Below are 23956 nucleotides of genomic sequence, written 5' to 3'. Positions count from 1 at the left end.
TAATGACCTTAAGTTCTCAATGAATAAGACATGGTGCCACACACACCACCCTAGGGTTACCTGTGCAGGGGGGGGGTTGGTGACAGGTGACCCTATAGGTGGCCTCACACTGTGACATAAACCCCCATGGCCAGTGGGCAGGTCCACTCCAGGGTAAGGATGGGTTTAAGTCAGATTGGGTGTTTAGTGTTACCCCACCTGCATCTGATCTCCACCTTCAAAGGTGCTCTGGTAAGACTTTACATTAAGGTTCTGTTTGAGGGGGTGGTAAAGGGTTTTCCCTTTTAAAATAAGTTTAGATATTTAGTTATTAGTTCATGATTTATAAACATATTAAAGCTATAATTAACTGTCTATAACCTACATGCAAAACCTTCCCTTAAATGGTACCTACATGTAGTGTTACCGCTGCACCACCTTTAGTACTATACAGGCCTCACATCGTTCTGTGTTTGAATGTTCTTTCATGTTTCTGTTTATGTCATTGTAACTCTTTACCTCCTGCAGTGGTCTTATATCAGTGTCTTTATACCTTCTCTCTCAGTTTGTGTTTGTTTGCACCTCTACTCTCTCTCCCCCTCCTCACTCTCTCTCCCCCACTCTCTTGTTTCTGTCTCCTCTCCTCTCTATTAGATCGCTGCTGACTGATAGCACTCTGCATTTGTCTAGACTGGCATTTGATACAGCCAGAGTGAGGTAACATGCATATTCACTCACACACTCATTAGTCCTTGTTCTTTTCATTTTGACGTCTATATTTCCTTACCTTGAGAATGGTCTGTGTGCCAGAAGAGACTGCAATCCACGCTTTGGGTTTTGTTTACTAAGCTCCAGTGCCCAACCACTAGCATTGGCATCGATGACTGTAAAACAATGGTACGTTTCTAGAGAACTCGGGTTTGAAGTAACTAAGGTGATGTTGGACAATGTAGAGCATGCTAACTCGGGTCCCTTTACTTCCATTGTGTATTAGTCCTAGCTGCTAATATTAACAGTTGGTGACTGTAGCTAAGTAAACAGATATGAAACATCCCCAGTCCTTAATCCCCACCAAGGCACATACAAGAAACAGATAAACAGTTAAAAACAAACAAACAATAGCAATAAATATTATACTAATAGTAATAAAATGGTAATTATAGCAGCATTGCTGACATTCAGAATGTTAAAATAAACTACTTTAAAGTAGGTAGGTTAGGAACCATTTATTTGTTTTTTATTTTTGGGTGAACTATCCCTTTAATTCATCTCGGAAGTACCCCTATGGCATTCATGTATGTGGGGAGTGGCACAGTTGAATGTATTGTAGACCTTATTAATATACCCTAGTGAACATTTTAGAGAGCCACATCCTCAACCCCTGTTGTTCTTTTTGACTCTTTTCTCTCTCTCTCTCTCTCTCTCTCTCTCTCTCTCTCTCTCTCTCAATGTTCTCTCAGGAGAGTGTTCCTACCCAGCTGCTCCTCCGGTGACCCCAGGCACCACCTAACTCAGGGATAGCATGGGACCCCACCCTGTGTATCCCTCACTCCCATCCTTTCTACTCCTCCTCTCCATCCTCCTCCTCCTGCCCCACACGGCCACCTCTTCCTTCCACTCCAAGCCTCAGGTGGTGGAGCGGGAATCTGTATCAGGCACCCCATCTTCCCCATCTGGTAACACCACAGGGGGCAAGCGGACGTGCACGGACAAGGTGATGTGTAGACCTGGCATTGTGCTGCCTGTGTGGCTACCACTCAGCCCTCCACTGGCGGAGCAGACAGGGAGGGCGATAGTCTACTTTGCCTGCCTCATGTACATGTTCCTGGGTGTGTCCATCATCGCCGACCGCTTCATGGCCTCCATCGAGGTCATCACCTCCCAGGTGACCAGTGACCACTTCTCTCTTTGTTTTGTCCTTCAGTCATTCTCATGCTGTGGTGATTCTGAACACTTTCCCCAAAGTTCCCAGGTTTTTCAGAAATTTAGCAGAAATGATTCTGGGAATTGTCAGCCTGGGATTTCTGAAAAACCTGGGAACTTTGGTGAAAGTTCTTTTGAAATACTGTCCTCTAGCATCAGCTCATATGCAATATCACTGAATTGTAATGTTGGACAATGTGTTTTACCAATTGTTGGATTGGTAAAACACTAGCTGCATGTTCCCCTAACTGTGATGTGTGTCCTTGTCTTTGTAGGAGAAAGAGGTGACTATCACCAAACCCAACGGGGAGACGTCAGTGACCACTGTGCGGATCTGGAACGAGACTGTGTCTAACCTCACGCTCATGGCCCTGGGCTCCTCTGCACCAGAGATCCTTCTCTCTGTCATCGAGGTATGCTGGTGACCCCACAAAACCTTCATCACTACACACCACCCCAGAGTATATACGACACACCACCCCAGGGTATATACGACACACTACCTCAGTGTCCCCACTCCCAACAAACCCCAAACCCATCAGGTTAGGGCTGGGTAGGTTGTATATTTCATCAATAACTAGGGTACGGGCAGGGCTCAGGTATCACAAATTGATCACTAACATTTTGAAGCTGAGCCATTTGCGCGTGCTCCCCTGCGCAGTACAGTCATATCTGAGTAAGATCATAACATGATGTCAGAAGTGCTTCAACCTGCACGCAGGGAGCGAGTGACAGACAGAGAGGAGCGGCTAATGCATTTACTAATGGAGGAAGTTATTTCTGATCTTGGGTTTCGGGCAGGGCCTTCAATTTGGCAGAAGCAATCGGCCTAGGTAGGGTAGGGCCTGAACGTTGCAGGCATGGGTAGGGATCGGGCTTAAAATTCATGCCAGTGCAGGGCTCTACACACTACCCCTGAGTGTCCCCACAATCCCTTTGTACTACATGCTACACCTGACAGACTCTTGATTTGCTTGAATTAGACTGGGTTCCCCATTGACAGATACCGTAATGGAGGTAGCATAACCCTAGCTTATTTTGTTATTCAACTTGATTTCTTTGCTGTCTTGTTGGCAGGTGTGTGGTCACAACTTTGACGCGGGTGAGCTTGGACCGGGCACCATCGTGGGCAGCGCTGCCTTCAACATGTTTGTGATCATCGGAGTGTGTGTGTGGGTCATCCCCAACGGGGAGTCGCGAAAGATCAAACATCTGCGAGTGTTCTTCATCACAGCCTTCTGGAGCATCTTCGCTTACATCTGGCTCTACCTCATCCTGGCTGTTATCTCCCCGGGAGTAGTGGAGGTCTGTATTATTTGCGTGTGTGTGTGTCTGTGTGTTTGTGTGTCAGCGGGGGTTTATAGACAGATTTTGTATGCTTTTCTGTGTTTTTTTTATTATATAGAAACGTTGTGTGTTGATTCTGCAGGTGTGGGAGGCTCTGGTCACTCTGCTCTACTTCCCAGTGTGTGTGATCTTGGCTTGGATCGCCGACCGCCGCCTGCTCTTCTACAAGTACATGCACAAGCGTTACCGTGCCGACAAGCGGCATGGCATCGTTGTGGAAACGGAAGGTGACCTGGCGCCCAAGGGGATTGATGTAATCATGGACGCTAAGTTCTCGGATAGCAATTCCACGGCTGGAAACTCCTCCAGTGTCTGCACAGTCTCTGTTCAGACAGGCAAGGAGCTGGACCAGAACAGAGATGAGGTAGGCTGAGCCAGGAGATCAGGAAAGAGAATGGTCAGGACGAGTCAGAAGAGTTTAGCAATATAGGAGAGTGGAGTGGGCAGGGAGATGGTGCTGTTCCTTTTCGTGTCTTTAACATTTTTGTTATTCCAGCAGCTGTTTTTTCAAACATTGTGTTAACGTTGTATTTCAAACATTGTGTTAACATTGTGTTTACATTGCGGTATCATTTTGTTAGCCTTGTTTAAGCCTGGTATTAACATTTAGTCAATATTGTGTTTACGTTGTGACCTCACCTAGGTGGTACGCATCCTGAAGGACCTGAAGCAGAAGCACCCGGACAAAGACCTGGAGCAGCTTATCGAGATGGCCAACTACTCAGCTCTGGTGCAGCAGAGGAAGAGCCGCGCCTTTTACCGCATCCAAGCCACACGCATGATGATCGGTGCCGGCAACGTGCTCAAGAAGCATGCCGCCGAGCACACGCGACGCAAAGCCACCGCTACGGAGGGCGGAGCCCTGGAGAAAGACGACAGGGCCACGTGCACCCACCTGTCCTTTGAGCGTGCCCAGTACCAGTGCACGGAGAACTGTGGTACCCTAAGCCTAGCAGTGATCTGTGAGGGTGGCATGGGGCAGCACACCTTCTATGTGGACTACCACACGGAGAATGGCTCGGCAAACGCCGGGGCGGACTATGAGTTTAGCGAGGGGACGCTGGTGTTCAAACCAGGGGAGAGTCGGAAGGAGATTAAGGTTAGATGGAGATGAGAGAGGAAGGAAGGAGAGGGGAAAAGAGGGTGGGAAATTATGAGAGGAGGAGGGAGGTGAATAGTCGTTGTTTACTGTAGTTTTGAGTAATACTTCAATCAACCAAACAATCAATCAATTAACTCATTGACTAGTATTTGTTTACTAGTCAATTTACTAGTTTACTAATACAGTACTTGTCAGCAACTTGTCATGGCCTGCACCTCCAAAGAGCGAAAAGAGGCGACAGTGGCAAGGGAAAACTTACTCTTGGATGGATTAGAGATTAGTTTAAATAATTTCAGATGAGATTAGATTAAAGGCACAATGCAGCTGTTTTTACTTCAATATCAAATCATTTCTGGGTAACAATTAAGTACCTTACTGTGATTGTTCTCCATCAAAATGCTCTAAAAGGAAGAAAAAATAACTTCTTAGCAAGAGCAATTTCTCAAGGAAGAATTTTGCTAGGACTGTCTGGGAGTGGTCTGAGTGGGGAGGGGAAAACTAGCTGTTATTGGCAGAAAGGTTTGGAACTCTCTTTCTTATTGGAGTGATGTCAACAGGCAGGCTAAAACTCCATCCCACCAAAACAGCATGACATTTCCAACAGCTCTTACACTAAAAGTGCATTATCATCATGTTCACAATTTCACAGTATTATTCCTACATGGAAATATATATAAAACCCAGGAAAGTCAAATTTTTGACTGCACTGGGCATTTAAATAAGATTGACTCAATGCATACAGTAATTCCCATCACAACTTTTTGTGTGTCCCCTGTCCTTTTCAGGTGGGCATCTTGGACGACGACGTCTTCGAGGAAGACGAGCACTTCTTTGTGCGGCTGCAGAATCTCCGTCTGGATGAGGGCGGCAACGAGGTTTCACTGGGAACGCCGCCCAAGGGCCGGATGGTGGAGCCATTAGTTGCCATGGTTACCATCCTGGACGACGACCACGCTGGCATCTTCACGTTCGGCGAGCGCGTGCTGCGAGTGAGCGAGAGCTCGGGTACGATGGTGGTGACGGTGGTGCGGAACTCTGGCTCGCGGGGCACCGTGATGTTGCCCTACCGCACTGAGGACGGCAGCGCCCGTGCCGGCGTGGACTACGAGGAGACCAAGGGCGAGCTTGAGTTCTCCAACGAACAGACCAGGTGAGGCCTGCTCTATGCCAGCCCTAAAGTACGGGGACAGTACCCAGCCAGAAAAACTGTTTGAAATGGCGTCATTACAACCAAATTACAACCTATTGGTTGTAAACCGATTGTAATGATGTCATTTCATTTGGTTGTAAACTAGTTGTGATCTGGTTGTAATTACATCATTTCAACCAGATGTCAATGCTTGGTAATCAAGAGCCTATAGCCTGGTACATGAGGTTAGACCAGGGAAGGGTTACTCTGGATTTTGCTAGCCACAGTATACTGATTGCCGCTCTTTCCTTTTAACTGGTGTCTGATTACACCTGGAAAACCAGCTGTATGCACCTAGTTACACAAACAAATCAATGAAGTGCAGACAGGAAGCTGAGAAACCCAGTAGACACTGTGGCTCCAAAACAAGATTGCCTAATGCCTACTCTCTCTGCTAAAGCATCAGATGGAAGGTTTGTTAGCAGCAGTGCTGTTATTGGCCAGAGTACAGATGAGGGTTGAGGTCTAGAGGGAACTGTCAAACAGTTCTGTGTAAATGCATCGTTTTATGTTGGTAAATGTGTTTTTCCATCAGTTTGTGTCCACATTTGTCTATGTACAGTATGTGTCCACATATACTGAATGTTATACGTATCCCTCCCATTAAGCAAATGGGATCAAAATTATATTCATGTACAGTATGTGTTTGTGTCTGTGTAGGTGTCCACATGTACAGTCGTGGCCAAAAGTTTTGAGAATTAAACAAATATTAATTTTCACAAAGTCTGCTGCCTCAGGTTGTATGATGGCAATTTGCATATACTCCAGAATGTTATGAAGAGTGATCAGATGAATTGCAATTAATTGCAAAGTCCCTCTTTGCCATGCAAATGAACTGAATCCCCCAAAAACATTTCCACTGCATTTCAGCCCTGCCACAAAAGGACCAGCTGACATCATGTCAGTGATTCTCTCGTTAACACAGGTGTGAGTGTTGACGAGGACAAGGCTGGAGATCACTCTGTCATGCTGATTGAGTTCGAATAACAGACTGGAAGCTTCAAAAGGAAGGTGGTGCTTGGAATCATTGTTCTTCCTCTGTTAAGCATGGTTACCTGCAAGGAAACATGTGCCGTCATCATTGCTTTGCACAAAAAGGGCTTCACAGGCAAGGATATTGCTGCCAGTAAGATTGCACCTAAATCAACCATTTATCGGATCATCAAGAACTTCAAGGAGAGCGGTTCAATTGTTGTGAAGAAGGCTTCAGTGTGCCCAAGAAAGTCCAGCAAGCGCCAGGACCGTCTCCTAAAGTTGATTCAGCTGCGAGATCGGGGCACCACCAGAACAGAGCTTGCTCAGGAATGGCAGCAGGCAGGTGTGAGTGCATCTGCACGCACAGTGAGGCAAAGACTTTTGGAGGATGGCCTGGTGTCAAGAAGGGCAGTAAAGAAGCCACTTCTCTCCAGGAAAAACATCAGGGGCAGACTGATATTCTGCAGAAGGTACAGGGATTGGACTGCTGAGGACTGGGGTAAAGTCATTTTCTCTGATGAATCCCCTTTCCAATTGTTTGGGTCATCCGGAAAAAAGAGAAGACAAGGTGAGCGCCACCATCAGTCCTGTGTCATGCCAACAGTAAAGCATCCTGAGACCATTCATGTGTAGGGTTGCTTCTCAGCCAAGGGAGTGGGCTCACTCACAATTTTGCTTAAGAACACAGCCATGAATAAAAAATGGTACCAACACATCCTCCGAAAGCAACTTCTCCCAACCATCCAGGAACAGTTTGGTGATGAACAATGCCTTTTCCAGCATGATGGAGCACCTTGCCATAAGGCAAAAGTGATAACTAAGTGGCTCGGGGGAACAAAACATTGATATTTTGGGTCCATGGCCAGGAAACTCCCCAGACCTTAATCCCATTGAGAAATTGTGTTCAATTCTCAAGAGGCGGGTGGACAAACAAAACCCCACAAATTCTGACAAAGTCCAAGCATTGATTATGCAAGAATGGTCTGCCATCAGTCAGGATGTGGCCCAGAAGTTAATTGACAGCATGCCAGGGCGGATTGCAGAGGTCTTGAAAAAGAAGGGTCAACACTGCAAATATTGACTCTTTGCATCAACTTCATGTAATTGTCAATAAAAGCCTTTGACACTTATGAAATGCTTGTAATTATACTTCAGTATTCCATAGAAACATCTGACAAAAATATCTAAAGACACTGAAGCAGCAAACTTTGTGAAAATGTATATTTGTGTCATTCTCAAAACTTTTGGCCACGACTGTACTGTTATATTGATGGAAATGTATCCTAAGGCTACAGTAACTGGGGTGATGGGGATTATTATGGGTTGTCACTGTGTCAGTCAGTGACTCCCATGTGGAGCAGCGTCCATTAGTTGATGATTGACAGCCTCTTGCTAATGTTAGCGGACAGATCCTTTCCCCATTAAACTTTCAGACGATATAAGCTGTGCTTGCACGTTGGACTAATTGTGCACTTACAGGTAGTACTCATATTGTAAAGTGATGTCATTTCAGGTCATATATTGTAGGTATTACTGTAATGGTGCACTAACACCTCAATCACACCTCCAGCGTCAATGCGCAAAATGGTACGCAGCATCATCTGGATATGTGTGCAACAAAAGTTCAACATTCACCGTCTGCTACCATTTCTGTCAAGCCGTCTATGCATACAGTTTGATGCATACGTTCGATAAATCCAAATGAATATACTTCTGGTGTACCAAAACGCAATGATGCTGTCGGTGTGATCTAGGCGTAAGTGGTAGTAGTCATACTGTGCAGTGACATCATTTTGGGTAATTTACTGTAGGTTTATGGTAATGGATAGATGGAGAACAGCTATGATGCAGTGGCAGTGTAAGTGATTCGGAGTGAGGGGAAATTGCTCTGTTGTGATCAGGAGTTAGCATACTATTTTTACGCCCAGGGCCTTTGTCTAATTTATCGTCCATACTTACTACCACACTTAGTAGTCAACATTTAAGCTAAATACATTGTATTTTACATAGTGTTACTTATGTAAGTTAGCCAACGGCACATGTATCCCATGTTCTCATGCCTATATCAGGGTTTAGGGTTCTGTTTATCTGTTGTTTAGTTCATGTTTGTATTTCTGTGTGTGTGTACAGTACCGTGTGTGTGTGAGTGTTGTGTATGTGATGCACTGTGAATTATTTAGCCTCCACTATGTGTTCAATTCTTTATTGCACCTCAGCTACTGATGTGATTTAAATGACAGGGTGTTTGTTAATGTTTCAGAGGGTAGGAAATTATTGTTTGCTTGCTTCACGGGACTGTTGCGAGACCGTTCCATCACGTTTGACAACTCCAGGAGTTCACCTTCCAGAGTTCAAAGAACCTTGTCGTGATCCTGGACAACACCCTGTCACTCTCCACAAACATCAAAGCAGTGAGTGACTCGCTCCTGCAGGTTCATGCTCTACAACATCCATAGAGTACGACCCTACCTCACACAGGAAGTGGCGCAGGTTCTAATTCAGGTCATCTCCCGTCTGGACTACTGCAACTCTCTGTTGGCTGGGTTCCCCGCTTGTGCAATCAAACCCCTGCAACTTGTCCAAAACACTGCAACCCGCCTGGTGCGCAACATTCCCATGCTCTACCATGTCAACCTGCTCCTTTGCACATTCCACTGGTTCCAGTCAAAGCCCGTGTCCACTACATGGTGCTTTCCTATGGAGCAGCAGACATTAAACCCTTGCATTTCGTGAACTAACAGTCACACTTATTGAGGAACAATTGAAGAGTTTCATTCCAAAACGCTATATATCCATTTTCAGAAATGTTTGAAAATTAGCTTTTATTTTTTCAAGAAATTATGAAAGAGATTGGTGTTTTTTTACTGTCTAATCATGGCATAGGGTTGTTCAATGACAGACATGTATTTGTTTAAAATCTGTTACTCATTTCAAAGACAAATAATCATGTTTTTTTTATGCTATATATCCACGTCGCTCTGAGAAATAAGTAGTACTGCTGGGTTTTACACAGTTAACTGTAACAAATAACTACATTTTTAATAAAGAACTGTACAAATGATACATTTGTGACAAAAATAAATAAATAATAATTCAATCCAGTTATGAGATCTGTATGTAAAACATTTACATTTTACATTTTTGTCAGATGCTCTTATTCAGAGGGACTTACAGTTAGTGCATTCATCTTCAGATAGCTAGGTGAGACAAACACAAATCACAGTCAAATATACAAGATACGAACCATTCCAGCTAAACAATGGATATACTGTTTAGTGCTTTTGCAAAATAACACATCTAAACTCTATGTATAAAAACATGAAGGTACCCATAAGCAATCATTTCTGATGAAAAAACAAGTGAAAAATGTGTGGATACAGTGTTTTATAAATACTCTTCAGTTGTACTTGCTATTACTGAGATGTGGTTGTCTCACCTAGCTATCTGAAGATGAATGCACTAACTGTAAGTCGCTCTGTGTGTGTGTGTGTGTGTGTGTGTGTGTGTGTGTGTGTGTGTGTGTGTGTGTGTGTGTGTGTGTGTGTGTGTGTGTGTGTGTGTGTGTGTGTGTGTGTGTATTATTCAACAAAATATTTATCTTTGGTGTCCTGTGATTGTGATCATAACATGTTTTCCTTTTATCCTCATCAAATGTGTTTAAAACGTCTACAAATATAACAATGTGTATTGACGACAACCCTCTTCTCTCTCTCCCTGTGTGAGTGTGGGTGTGTATATGTATGTACGTGTGTGTGTGTGGGTGGGTGCATGCTTGCATGTCTCTCCACAGTCAGACTCTACAGGTACGCATTGTAAATGTGGAGGAATATGAGAAGCAGGAAAACTTCTTCATTGTGCTGGATGAGCCCAAATGGCTAAAGCGAGGAATCTCAGGTCAGTGGGGTGTGTTGTGTGTGAGGGTTAGTGTTAGTGAATAAAATGGCCATCTCAAAAGGTTTGCTCAACCTACTATCCACTGTTACACACAGCAAAAATTGCCATTTGGCACATATTGTGAGAAACCTTTTCCCCACTGCAGTTTAATAAGATAAGATAATATAAGATTAAAGGGATACTTCGGGATTTGCAGTATCTACTTCCCCAGAATCAGATGAACTGTCTCTGCAGCCAATATTCAGGAAGTTAGAGGTAGTTTGGCAAGCCAATGCTAACTAACATGCTAGCACTTACCCTAGATGTCCAGTCATTGCGCTAATGCTAGTTACATTAGCAACTTCCAGCAAACTGCACGCAGAGACATACAAATGGTATCCATGAGTTCATCGGACTCTGGGGAAGTAGATAAAGGGCTTTATTGGCAAAATCCTGAAGTATCCCTTTAATTTTATTGTCCCTCGGGGAAAATCATCCTGGACTTACAGCGTATACACTGCTTTATAAAAAACGACACTGCGCATTTTCTTGCGATCCGTTTAAGATCTACGTCGGCCCTGCCAAACATTTCCCATATTAGGGAGACCACCCGGGGTGTAGCCTCCACTCCTGAGAGAGAGGGCCCCACCTGGATAAAAGATCTGCACCAGAGTTGAGTCAACCGGGGACATGCGTAGCCCGAAGCGAGAGCATGTGCTCACTGCTCCCCAACAATAGGGAGTGAGCCAAGATTAGAGTCTCCCAGTGTCCATGAGAACAAGTACAAACTTCAGCCCCCAACGTCCAGGGGCTGAGCACGCTCTACCTCTATAGGACAGTTTAGTTGGCGCAATGTTAGACAGTCTCGTTTTCCAATTGTTTGTTTTAGTAGTGTGAATTGTTCCTGATCACACCGAGGTGAAGAGCGGAATAATTGAAGGAATGAAGCCGAGCCTCATGCTTATCACCTGGGGAAGGCGGGACTTCCAGCTAGGCGCGGATTTCATTGGCCTTATCACGCGTGATTGTATATCCTTCATCCGAAGTTGTGAGAGTGCAACTCCCCCATAGTATCTTGTAGCAAAGTTGACTGACTGAAAGGTAAGTCAATGTGCCAAGGAGGTGGTGTGGGAATCAGAAAAAAAGGATTGAGGGTTGGAGGATGTTTATTTGAAAGGAGGGAATTAAAGAAGAGCTGAACTTAAAAAACAACTTATCTGATTGAAAACGGCCTATATATCATCGGTACTAGTCGTAAAAAATTGTAGTAGTTGCAAAATGGACTAAGGGTAAGTGGTAGAACTTTGGTCATCATGTAGTATTTTCCAAAACCAATCTTCCAAAATGTAGGGAATCTAGGGTACACAACAGCTTTCCTTGGGTTTGGTTTAGATTTCAATCCTGCCCACATGCTCATGGTTGGCAGTGCCAAAATAATCAGTTATTCGGAGCTCAGCAGCAAGCGACCCGATCTCCCTGCAGACTCAACCTAAAGTACAGCTGCATGCTATCCAATCGTAGCTGTAGAAATAAACCTACAGCCCGCCCTTTTCTTTATTGACACCAATTGAGGCATTAGCGCACAGCGTCTCTGGACTAAGAACGAGACGTACATCATCGCCAATGTTATGTTGACAGAACGAGACTTGTTCGTCATAAACATCTTGGGTTTTTCCAACTCAAACATCTTCACATTTTTGAGTTAATGTTAGCATCACAAACACAACTGTCATCAAAGATACTACTCTTCTTCTTCTATTGTATAATTTTTAATTTGATAAAAAAATTATTTCACCTTTATTTAACCAGGTAGGCCAGTTGAGAACATATTCTCATTTACAACTGTGACCTGGCCAAGATAAAGCAAAGCAGTGCGACAAAAAACAACAACACAGAGTTACACATGGAATAAACAAATGTACAGTCAATAACACAATAGAAAAGTCAATATACTGTGTGCAAATGGAGTAAGGAGGTAAGGCAATAAATAGGCCATAGTAGCGAAGTAATTACAATTTAGAAAATTAAGACTGGAGTGATAGATTTGCAGATGATGATGTGCAAGTAGAAATACTGGTGTGCAAAAGAGCAAAAAAAGTTAATAAAAACAATATGGGGATGAGGTAGGTAGTTGGATGGACTATTTACAGATAGGCTGTGTACAGCTGCAGCGATCGATGAGCTGCTCAGATAGCTGATGCTTAAAGTTAGTGAGGGAGATATAAGTCTCCAACTTCAGCGATTTTTGCAATTTGTTACAGTCATTGGCAGCAGAGAACTGGAAGGAAAGGCGGCCAAAGGGGGTGTTTGTCACGACTTCCGCCGAAGTCGGTTCCTCTCCTTTTTCGGGCGGCGTTCAGCGGTCGACGTCACCAGTTTTCTAGCCATCGCTGATCCACCTTTCATTTTTCCATTTGTCTTGTCTTGTTTTCCTACACACCTGGTTTCAATTCCCTCAGTATTAGACGTGTATATAACCCTCTGTTCCCCCCATGTCTGTGTGTGGAATTGTTTGTTGTTTCGTATATGTACACACTAGACTGGTTTGCGCTGGGTTATGTTAACCCATATTGTGTTTAGTGTTCTTAGTGCCGTGTGTTTTGTTCGCCGAAATAAAAGGCTCCTTTGGCTACCCAACCTCTGCTCTCCTGCGCCTGACTCCCTTACAGCCAGTTACGCATACCTACCAGTGTTGGCTTTGGGGATGACCAGTGAGATATACCTGCTGGAGCGCGTGCTATGGGTGGGTGTTGTTATGGTGACCAGTGAGCTGAGATAAGGCGGAGCTTTACCTAGCAAAGACTTATAGATGACCTGGAGCCAGTGGGTCTGGCGACGAATATGTAGCGAGGGCCAGCCGACGAGAGCATACAGGTCACAGTGGTGGGTGGTATATGGGGCTTTGGTGACAAAACAGATGGCACTGTGATAGACTGCATCCAGTTTGCTGAGTAGAGTGTTGGAGGCTATTTTGTAAATGACATTGCCGAAGTCAAGGATCAGTAGGATAGTCAGTTTTACGAAGGTATGTTTGGCAGCGTGAGTGAAGGAGGCTTTGTTGCGAAATAGGAAGCCGATTCTAAATTGAATTTTAGATTGGAGATGCTTAATATGAGTCTGGAAGGAGAGTTTACTGTCTAGCCAGACACCTAGGTAATTACTAAACCAAATCAATCTGCTTTTCTGTAAAATAATTTTCTGACTATATTCAACGAGACTCCAGCTATAAGGCCTTCTGCAGGCGCCCTGCTCCGAAGATCAATATGTTACTTCTGACGTGGACAATTTTGCCAGATCCAGTGCAGCTCCTGCTGTTCTTCATCGACACAATAAACCAAAACAAGGCCGCTTCTAGTCACCTTGATTGAATGCACCTTTCCCACTGCTTTCTTCACAGTCCTCGATATTACAAATGGATTTCCCAAATAAATATCCTTGTCCAAAAAACACAGTCCAATAAGAAATGCATTATTGGACCGGTCCTTGTCTTCTACTACAACTTTTGCTTGGTTTGTTCCATTCTTTTGATTTCACAATTTTCGATTCATTGTCACACACTTCACTTGCCACACTTTCAGACTTAAACACATTCAAAGATACTACTCTAGAGATGAGGACATTTTAACACTCGGAGCTTGGGATTCTTGACCAATTACGTTCACGTTGTCATGCTGCGTCACGCAGTTGGTACGGTCGCTGTTTGGGATATCACACCCACATCAAACCACACCCTCAAAACGAATGGCTTCTTGCATTTTTTTGTGAGCAGGCTAAAATACTAGGCCTAATCAATGAGTTCAGCCCCTCTTTAAAGGGAGAATATAGTGAGGCTGGTAGATGTGCCAAAGACTTTTAACTATACTGACAAGATAATGGACTTGGCATGGGAATCGTTGTCCATGAAGTCGGAGGAAAGGCTGGAACTCTTAGCCAATAAGATGCCAGAGAGATTTGTCACTAGGCAGAACAAGACCTGAAATAAAGTTGTTTTCCTCAAATTCGTTGTGATTGTTAGATCTAGCTTAGCTGTAGAACGCACGTTTGCACGATTTCACATTGTAAATCACTCTGACGTTTAATGTACATTCTACCTCAATTGGGCCGACCAACCAGTGCTCCCGCACATTGGCTAACCGGGCTATCTGTATTGTGTCCCGCCACCCTCCCACCACCCACCAACCCCTCTTTTACGCTACTGCTACTCTCTGTTCATCATATATGCATAGTCACTTTAACCATATCTACATGTACATACTACCTCAATCAGCCTGACTAACCGGTGTCTGTATGTAGCCTCGCTACTTTTATAGTCTCGCTACTGTATATAGCCTGTCTTTTTACTGTTGTTTTATTTCTTTACTTACCTATTGTTCACTAAGTACCTTTTTTGCACTATTGGTTAGAGCCTGTAAGTAAGCATTTCACTGTAAGGTCTACACCTGTTGTATTCGGCACACGTGACAAATAAACTTTGATTTGATTTGACATGTGCCACTCATTCTGACATTCCATTCATATATAAAGCAGCACACTGTCGTAAACCATAAAAACCGCACAGTACGACATACAGTGCATAACAGTGATGTCAAGCTTGTCCACTCATACCAGTACCTTCGTAACAACGGAAACATTGTGCACCTCCTAGTCGATCAAATAGGCCTCACGTAGTGAATTAGCTTTCTTTTTTTAATGTTAATCGAACTCGATCGACCCTCTCCCATTGCATCTCATTGAAAAAAGCACTTCCACATTTTTTTTCACATGGATGGAAGTCAAGCCTATACCTGTTTGGATGACCTCACTGGACTATTGCATTTAGTAGAGGATGGAGACGCAGGAATATTTGAATTTGGTGTCTGTTAATTTGTACTGATCCTTTCCTCACTGCATGGTTACTTTCAGAATGCACATTGTGATCTGATGAATCTGTCATTCATTTATTGTTTGTACATTGTCCCAAGTATAATGTTTCTCAGTTGATCAATTCCTTGCATGTGTACTGTGAATTAAGGTGTGTCACTTCTGTCTTTTGTCGACTGCTGCTATTTTGACAAGGTCTTTCTTGCAAAATACATTTGATTTCAATGAGACTAACATGAATAAATAAAGGTTCAATACAAAAATCACTTTAGCTTGAATAGCATAATAAGTAATCACATCTCAAAATCACGCATTTATTTTTCTCTTCCTATTGCAGCTCTGCTGCTCAACCAGGGTAAGATCTCATACGTTTTGCACACAATTGAAAGGCCCACTGTGATTTTTACAGACGTTTTTGAACATTAAAACGATATATACCCATTGATTATTTTACAATATCGCTTATAAATGCATCATGAGCTTAGTTCAACTGTCTAACCCCATCATAACTACAAAATATGTATTTGTTTAACTCCATTTATATTAGTCCCATCATGTATTGTAGTAAGAGAACGTTCCCCTTTCCTCTCCCCCTTTAGGGAACCCTACTCCAGAAGAGGAGGACGCCAGACGTATCTCAGAGATGGGGAAGCCCATTCTAGGGGAGCACAGCAGGCTAGAGGTCATCATAGAGGAGTCCTACGAGTTTAAGGTGTGTGTGTGTGTGTGTGTGTGTGTGTGTGTGTGTGTGTGTGTGTGTGTGTGTGTCTGTGTGTGTGTGTGTGTGTGTGTGTGTGTGTGTGTGTGTGTGTGTGTGTGTGTGTGTGTGTGTGTGTGTGTGTGTGTGTGTGTGTGTGTGGTGTTATGTTTGATTAACCCCTCTCACTGTGGCACCCTCTCACCCAACAGATCCGACAGGGAATGACTCCAAATGGGATACTAGACCCGGTATTGTAGCCACTAGCATGCAGTGTGCTCTGGGATTTATTAGACAGGACTGAGGTGTCTCTTAACTGAGAGCCTCTAGAACTGGAGGATCTCTACTTCCATCTGCACTTTCTCATCTTTCAGAATAGAACAGAGCTGTTGCTCAACCTAGTTCTGCCCCCTCCCAGCCATTACACATTTGGTCTATTCAACCACCAGAACACCTGATTCAACTTCTTAAGGGCTTGGTAATTAGATTACTAATTGAATCAGGTGAGCTAGTTCTAAAAATGTATTTTAAACTAATGTGGAATCGCTGGGGTAATCTCTCGGGGGGGATGTCCGAGGACCAGGTCAGGAAACAGTGGAATAGATACAGTATATTGTGATGTTGATAGAATGTATATCAAAGCCAAGAAAACTTTTCACACAAACTGTCCTGTAAGTGACAAGACAGGAAATGTATGTAATGTAATTGAAAAATAGGGGTAGGGTTGTAGAGAATCGAAGGACCGTGAATATAATAAGAAACCTTAGGTGCTGGCTTAAGCCTGGTAGCAACCACTACAGAATGTCCGGTCAGAACAAGGATGAGGCGGATGTCCAGGTTAAGGGGAGTTTAATGGAAGATGTCCACACTCACATCACACATCTGACCACCCATGGTTCAGATAACTTAGAATCATGTCCAGTGATAACTGACATTAACTATGTGGTCCTGAAAGGAAAGAGGAGAAAGAAAAAATATCACATATGGCATCATGTAGTAACCAAAAAAGTGTTAAACAAATCAAAATATATTTTAGATTTTAGATTCTTCAAAGTAGCCACCCTTTGCCTCGATGACAGCTTTGCACACTCTTGGCATTCCCTCAACCAGCTTCACCTGGAATGCTTTCCCAACAGTCTTGAAGGAGTTCCCACATATGCGGAGCACTTGTTGGCTGCTTTTCCTTCACTCTGCGGTCCAACTCATCTCAAACCATCTCAATTGGGTTGACGTCGGGTGATTGTGGAGGTCAGACTATCTGATGCATTACTCCATCACTCTATTTATTGGTCAAATAGCCCGTACACAGCCTGGAAGTGTGTTGGGTCATTGTCCTGTTGAAAAATAAGTGATAGTCCCACTATGCGCCAACCAGATGGGATGGCATATCGCTGCAGAATGCTGTGGTAGCCATGCTGGTTAAGTGTGCTTTGAATTCTCAGTAAATTACTGGCAGTGTCATCAGCAAAGCACCCCCACACCATCACACCTCCTCCTCCATGCTTCACGGTGGGAACTACACATGCAGAGATCATCTGTTCACCTTGTCTGCATCTCACAAAGACACGGCGGTTGGAACCAAAAATCTCAAATTTGGACTCATCAGACCAAAGGACAGATTTCCATCGGTCTAATGTCCATTGCTTGTGTTTCTTGGCCCAAGCAAGTCTCTTCTTATTGGTGTCCTTTAGTAGTGGTTTCCTTGCAGAAATTCGACCATGAAGGCCTGATTAACGCAGTCTCCCCTGAACAGTTGATGTTGAGATGAGTCTGTTACGTGAACTTTGTGAAGCATTTATTTGGGCTACAATTTCTGAGGCTGGTAACTAATGAACTCGTCCTCTGCAGCAGAGGTAACTCTGGGTCTTCCTTTCCTGTGGCGGTCATGAGAGGCAGTTTCATCATAGCGCTTGATGGTTTTTGTGAGTGCACTTGAAGAAACTTTCAAAGTTTTTGAAATGTTCCCCATTGACTGACCTTCATGTCTTGAACTGTCATTTCTCTTTGCTTATTTGAGCTGTTCTTGCCATAACATGAACTTGGTCTTTTACCAAATAGGGCTATCTTCTGTATACCACCCCTACCTTGTCACAACGAAACTGATTGGCTCAAACGCATTATGAAAGGAAAGAAATTCCACAAATTAACTTTTAACAAGGTAAACCTGTTAATTGAAATGCATTCCAGGTGACTACCTCATGAAGCTGGTTGAGAGAATGCCAAGAGTGTGCAAAGCTGTCATCAAGGCAAATGGTGGCTACTTTGTAGAATCTCAAACATAAGATATATTTTGATTTGTTTAACACTTTTTTGTTACTACATGATTCCATATGTGTTATTTAATAGTTTTGATGTCTTCACTATTATTCTACAATGTATAAAATAGTAAAAATAAAGAAAAACCTTTGAATGAGTAGGTGTGTCTAAACTTTTGACTGGTACTGTATATAGAATAGAAAATAGCTTAGCACAATAAATGAGTAATGCTAATAAATGCTAATCACTAACAGTTATGCTGAAATGCGCATGCATTCCAATACAAAATGCTAATGGTAGTGCTAACGCGAGCGGGAGCGCGAGCTAGCTAACAAGCTCAACACACATAATTGTACACAATAAACCACAAAACTTAGCTCCACATAATATGACACAGAGCTCAAGGCACTTACGTTTAGATGCACGCACAATTAAACATCAGACATACAGGGATTCAGTCCACAGCAGGAAAAGTTCAGCAGGAGGTAAAACTGTGGAAGTGCTCATCAGGATGGGGATAGCACGTTTCTGACCACACAGAGTGCTGGGGTCATAGACTAACTGAAACTGAAGTCCTGGGAATCAAGGCCAGTGATAGGCTGAAGGAGATGTGGGGATAATTATTTGGACTGACCTTGACCAATAAGACACTAACAAAAGTGGGGGTCCTCTGAATGGGAGACTAAGCTGCCGAAGGGATGGCTAGAATCAGCTGACTGAAGCTGGCTGTTTTCCCAGTAATGATACTTCTCTTCTACCCTCATGTCTATCCTGACTCCAGTTTGATAAGAACAGAAGTCATGAGACAGAATGTGTGTGACATTTTATGTGTTTGCGCTTCAGAGCATGCCGTGTCAGCTTTTGTTGTTGAATACTTGCCCACTCTCATTGCTAATCTTTTTTGTGTTTTGATAGAGCACCGTGGACAAACTCTTGAAGGACACCAATCTGGCTGTGGTGATTGGAACTCATTCCTGGAGAGAACAGTTCATTGAGGCGGTCACAGTCAGTTCAGGAGGTCAGACATAACCTGAGTTATGTCATGTAAATAATTCACGAATATGTTATGATACATACAGTGCATTCGGGAAAGTATTCAGACCCCTTGACCTTTTCCACATTTTGTTACGTTACAGCCTTATTCTAAAATGGATTAAAAAACACATTTTATTAATCAATCTACACACAATACCCCATAATGACAAAGCGAAAACAGAAATACCTTATTTACATAAGTATTCAGACCCTTCGCTATGAGACTCGAAATTGAGTTCAGGTACATCTTGTTTCCATTGATCATCCCTGAGATGTTTCTACAACTTGATTGGAGTCCACCTGTGGTAAATAAAATTGATTGGACATGATTTGAAAAAGCACATACCTGTCTATATAAGGTCCCACAGTTGACATTGCATGTCAGAGCAAAAACCAATCCATGAGGTCGAAGGAATTGTCCAGCCTCCATCATTCTTAAATAAAATATGTGTAGAACCACCAAGACTCTTCCTAGAGCTGGCCGCCCGGCCAAACTGAGCAATCAGGGGAGAAGGACATTGGTCAGGGAGATGACCAAGAACCCGATGGTCACTCTGACAGAGCTCCAGATTTCCTCTGTGGAGATGGGAGAACCTTCCAGAAGGACAACCTTCTCTGCAGCACTCCACCAATCAGGCCTTTATGGTAGAATGGCCAGATGGAAGCCACTCCTCAGTAAAGGAACATGACAGTCCACTTGAAGTTTGCCAAAAGGCACCTAAAGGACTCTTAGACCATGAGAAACAAGATTCTCTGGTCTGATGAAAACAAGATTGAACTCTTGGGCCTGAATGCCCAGCGTCACATCTGGAGAAAACCTGGCACCATCCCTACTGTGAAGCATGGTGGTGGCCGCATCATGCTGTGGGGATGTTTTTCAGGGCCAGGGACTGGTAGACTAGTCAGGATCAAGGGAAATATGAACGGAGCAACGAACAGAGAGATCATTGATGAAAACCTGCTACAACGCAGGAGTGGCTTCGGGATCGGTCTATGAATGTTCTTGAGTGGCCCAGCCAGAGCCCAGACTTAAACCTGATCGAACATCTCTGGAGAGACCTGAAAATAGCTGTGCAGCGACGCTCCTCATCCAACCTGACCAAGTTTGAGAGGATCTGCAGAAAACAATGGGAGAAACTCCCCAAATAAAGGTGTGTCATGCTTGTAGCGTCATGTACCCAAGAAGACTCAAGGCTGTAATCGCTGCCAAAGGTGCTTCAACAAAGTACTGGGTAAAGAGTCTGAATACTTATGTAAATGTGATATTTTGTTTTTTTATTTGTAATAAATTTACAAAAATGTCTAAACCTGTTTTTGCTTTGTCATTATGGGTTATTGGGTCATTATGGGGTATTGTATTGATGAGGGATTAAAAAAATAAATCTATTTTACAATAAGCCAGTAATGCAACAAAATGTGGAAAAATCAAGGGGTCTGAATACTTTCCGAATGCACTGTACATGTATATTATACAGTATATTGGGTGTGTGTGCATGCGTGTTCATTTGTCTGTATGGTTTGTATCATGGTTTTGTCTTTTCTCCGGCAAATGTATACTATCGATAAATACTAAATGCTCATCGATAACACTGTTTGTCACTGTCCTCTACCTGCCTCATTATGCCAGGTGACGAGGAAGAGGGAGTGGAGCGGCGAATGCCCAACTGCTTCGACTACTTCATGCACATTGTGACAGTTTTCTGGAAGATTCTGTTTGCCTGCGTGCCACCTACCGAGTACTGGAATGGCTGGGCCTGCTTTGTGGTGTCCATCATTGTCATTGGCTTACTAACCACCGTCATCGGGGACCTGGCCTCCCACTTTGGCTGCACCGTAGGCCTCAAAGACAGTGTCACTGCTGTGGTGTTTGTGGCTCTGGGCACCTCCATCCCTGGTGAGTGTGTGTGTGTTGGACAAGTGTGTGTGTGTGTGTGTGTGTGTGTGTGTGTGTGTGTGTGTGTGTGTGTGTGTGTGTGTGTGTGTGTGTGTGTGTGTGTGTGTGTGTGTGTGTCTGTGTGTGTGATTGAGTGTCTGCTTTAAGTTACTTTATCTTCAATCCAAGCTAGCTATTTACCCTAAACCTAACTCTTGAACCATCTATAACCCAAAACCATACCTCCCTACCTCTATTTAAACCTCTCCCAGCCTTAGTCATACAAGTCCTAACCTTATTCTAACCATATTCTAAACTCTTAACCCCAACCTCTTTCCATAGACACCTTTGCCAGTAAAGTCGCTGCCACCCAGGACCAGTATGCTGACGCGTCGGTGGGCAACGTGACGGGTAGCAATGCGGTCAACGTTTTCTTGGGCATCGGGGTGGCGTGGTCCATCGCTGCCATCTACTGGGAGACCAAAGGTCAAGCTTTCCACGTGGACCCCGGCTCACTGGCCTTCTCGGTCACGCTCTTCACCATCTTCGCCTTCATCAACATGGGGGTGCTGATGCTCCGCCGCCGGCCGTCTGTAGGGGGTGAGCTGGGGGGGCCCAAGGTCACCAAGGTGCTCACCACCCTATTCTTCTTTGGCCTCTGGTTCATCTACATCCTCTTTTCCAGCCTGGAGGCCTACTGCCATGTAAAGGGCTTCTGAGGGAGCACAGGGCTAAATAGGTAGATGGGTAGATTGAGAAACTCACACATGCACACAGACACACACACATGCGCATACATGCTTGCACGCACACATATACACACACACTATCATCATCATCATCGCCACTGCAACGACACATCTTCGACATCTAGCAGAAGATCCACTACCAGGAGTAATGATGCAAATGTCTATTTTCTGTACTCACTGCCCAGTGCTCACAGAGAGAATGTCAGACACTCTCTCTCTCTCTCACTCACACACACACACACACACACACACACACACACACACACACACACACACACACACACACACACACACACACACACACACACACACAATTTAGGGTGTAGAAGAAAATGTAGAAGGAAAAGCTGGTTATTTGTAGAGGAATGTGGTGGTGATGGACTATGTGATGATCACAATCACAGGATGCTAATATGCCTGGTATAGAAAGTGGAGGGGACACCGTGCAAAGACACTCTTTAAAACAGGCTGCTCAGGTTAAGAGGAAAGACATGGATGGAGTGTGAAGTCTGGATCTTGACACCACTGGAGACCACATCAACATGATTCTGGTCTGAGTCTGTCTGGGCCTCAGCTCCTGAGGCCTGGGTATAGTTTTACAGTTTTGGACCAGGCCATGATCTTTGGTAGTCTCTCAATTCACGTGGTCAAGATCTGTCACTGAATACCGTCTCTTGTCAGAGTTATTTGGCCACGTAGCTCTGGTCCATCGTGCAACGACAACAACGAGTTACCTCTTCAGAGGCAACTCGTTGTTGTCATCATGCGATGGACCAGAGCTAGTGGCCAAGTAGGACTGACACAACACTGAGGGGACACCTTGTTCTGCATGCCTTGCCGGCGGCAAAGTATCAGCACCCCAATGTTAATTCCCTAATGTGGGAGCCGGGTAGGAATGCAATGGCTAACACTTAGGTGGACCCATTTGGCAAAACTGTTTGAAATTATATAATTTCAATCAGTGTTGCCCACTGGGGAAGATGCCTTATTTGACTATAAGGTGAAATAAGAGTCTTGGTTTGAGTCTAGGTCTTCATCTTGCTGCTTATGGCCTACCTACGTTAGTTGAACGAGGGCACAACGGTGGCTGATCCAGATAAACTTGATGAACAGAACAATGCAAACTACACATGGCAGATAAGCATCTCCCTTTCTCCCTTTTTGTCCTGTATGGCTCAATGGATACAGCTGCCTCCGACACCCACAACAACCTCTTCCCCAGCTTTTGTATTATACATTTCTCTTGGAAACAGTTGTATCTCTATTCCCTATTATGTCATCTTGTGGCAAGAGGTGAAATGCTAATATAATGCACCTATCCCCTTTCATTTGGGCTCACCCCATTCTTCATAGCAACAACAACCAAAGACTATGGGCTCAATGCTGTTTGGTAGCATGCTATTGCATGCTGTTTAAAATGCTGAGAAGCTGCTATGACATTAAAAACTGTAAATTATAGAGAAATAACTGAGTATCTGCCATTTAGAGTGACAATGTGACAGAGATAATTCATCCAACTCAAAACGAGTAGTCTTATCAATTTATTTATGAATTTTGTCATTAAATGTACGTATATTTTAATGTAAGAACTTACATTCACAAGAAATGACATTGTAATTTATTTCAAGTTGTAACAATTACATTGAAAATGTATCACAGTTCTCAGTCTCTGTTTGATCAATCTCATATTTTATTGTAATATTTTAATTATTTTTTTGCCTAAGATGTGAGAAGTGTCTCAGTGTCTGGAGCCTAAGGAAGTATCTGCTGGAGCCAATGTCTATGGCTGGAGCGAGCTCAATATTGGACTAAAGGAGCGTAACGCTACACCTTAAGTCCTAGGACCTTACATGTTCTGGTTAAAGGGCAAATTGGCTCTGGAAGCCAAAACAACCAAATACTCCATCTAAATGTGAATCGATTCTCAATTGCGGTATAGTCCTAGAAACATAAATCCCTCTACTTTCATATCACATCAAAATAATTTCACAAATGCAAAATACACACTTACTGTACACTGTTTTAATCCATTTTTAACACAGTTGCAGCTGACAGTATTTTTCAGTGACAACATGTTTGTGGTGTCTGTCTTCTGTTT

The 23956-nt window shown here is 43.6% G+C and overlaps 1 protein-coding gene across 5 annotated transcripts in view; it reads left to right on the top strand.

The window, feature by feature from the left end:
- slc8a2a (solute carrier family 8 member 2a) overlaps positions 1-23516 on the top strand; it is a 60807-nt gene extending 37291 nt beyond the window's left edge. For 2 of the 5 annotated variants that reach the window (XM_014197674.2, XM_045717262.1), the window contains 13 exons: positions 634-696; positions 1440-1864; positions 2178-2315; positions 2980-3207; positions 3332-3613; positions 3893-4348; positions 5137-5501; positions 10306-10409; positions 15586-15603; positions 15848-15960; positions 19117-19219; positions 20864-21130; positions 21452-23516. In XM_014197674.2, coding sequence (XP_014053149.1) covers positions 1502-1864; positions 2178-2315; positions 2980-3207; positions 3332-3613; positions 3893-4348; positions 5137-5501; positions 10306-10409; positions 15586-15603; positions 15848-15960; positions 19117-19219; positions 20864-21130; positions 21452-21828 — 2814 coding nt within the window. In that variant the 5' untranslated portion in view covers positions 634-696; positions 1440-1501 and the 3' untranslated portion in view covers positions 21829-23516. Of the gene's footprint in view, positions 1-633; positions 877-1439; positions 1865-2177; positions 2316-2979; positions 3208-3331; positions 3614-3892; positions 4349-5136; positions 5502-10305; positions 10410-15585; positions 15604-15847; positions 15961-19116; positions 19220-20863; positions 21131-21451 lie in introns of all 5 variants that reach the window. The other 3 variants (XM_045717264.1, XM_045717263.1, XM_014197675.2) reach the window with 3 other exon arrangements.
- Positions 23517-23956: the final 440 nt, after the last annotated feature.

Source organism: Salmo salar, chromosome ssa04 (genome assembly GCF_905237065.1).
Source record: "Salmo salar chromosome ssa04, Ssal_v3.1, whole genome shotgun sequence".
Lineage (NCBI taxonomy): Eukaryota > Metazoa > Chordata > Actinopteri > Salmoniformes > Salmonidae > Salmo > Salmo salar.
This window is presented reverse-complemented; position numbering and strand designations above follow the sequence as displayed.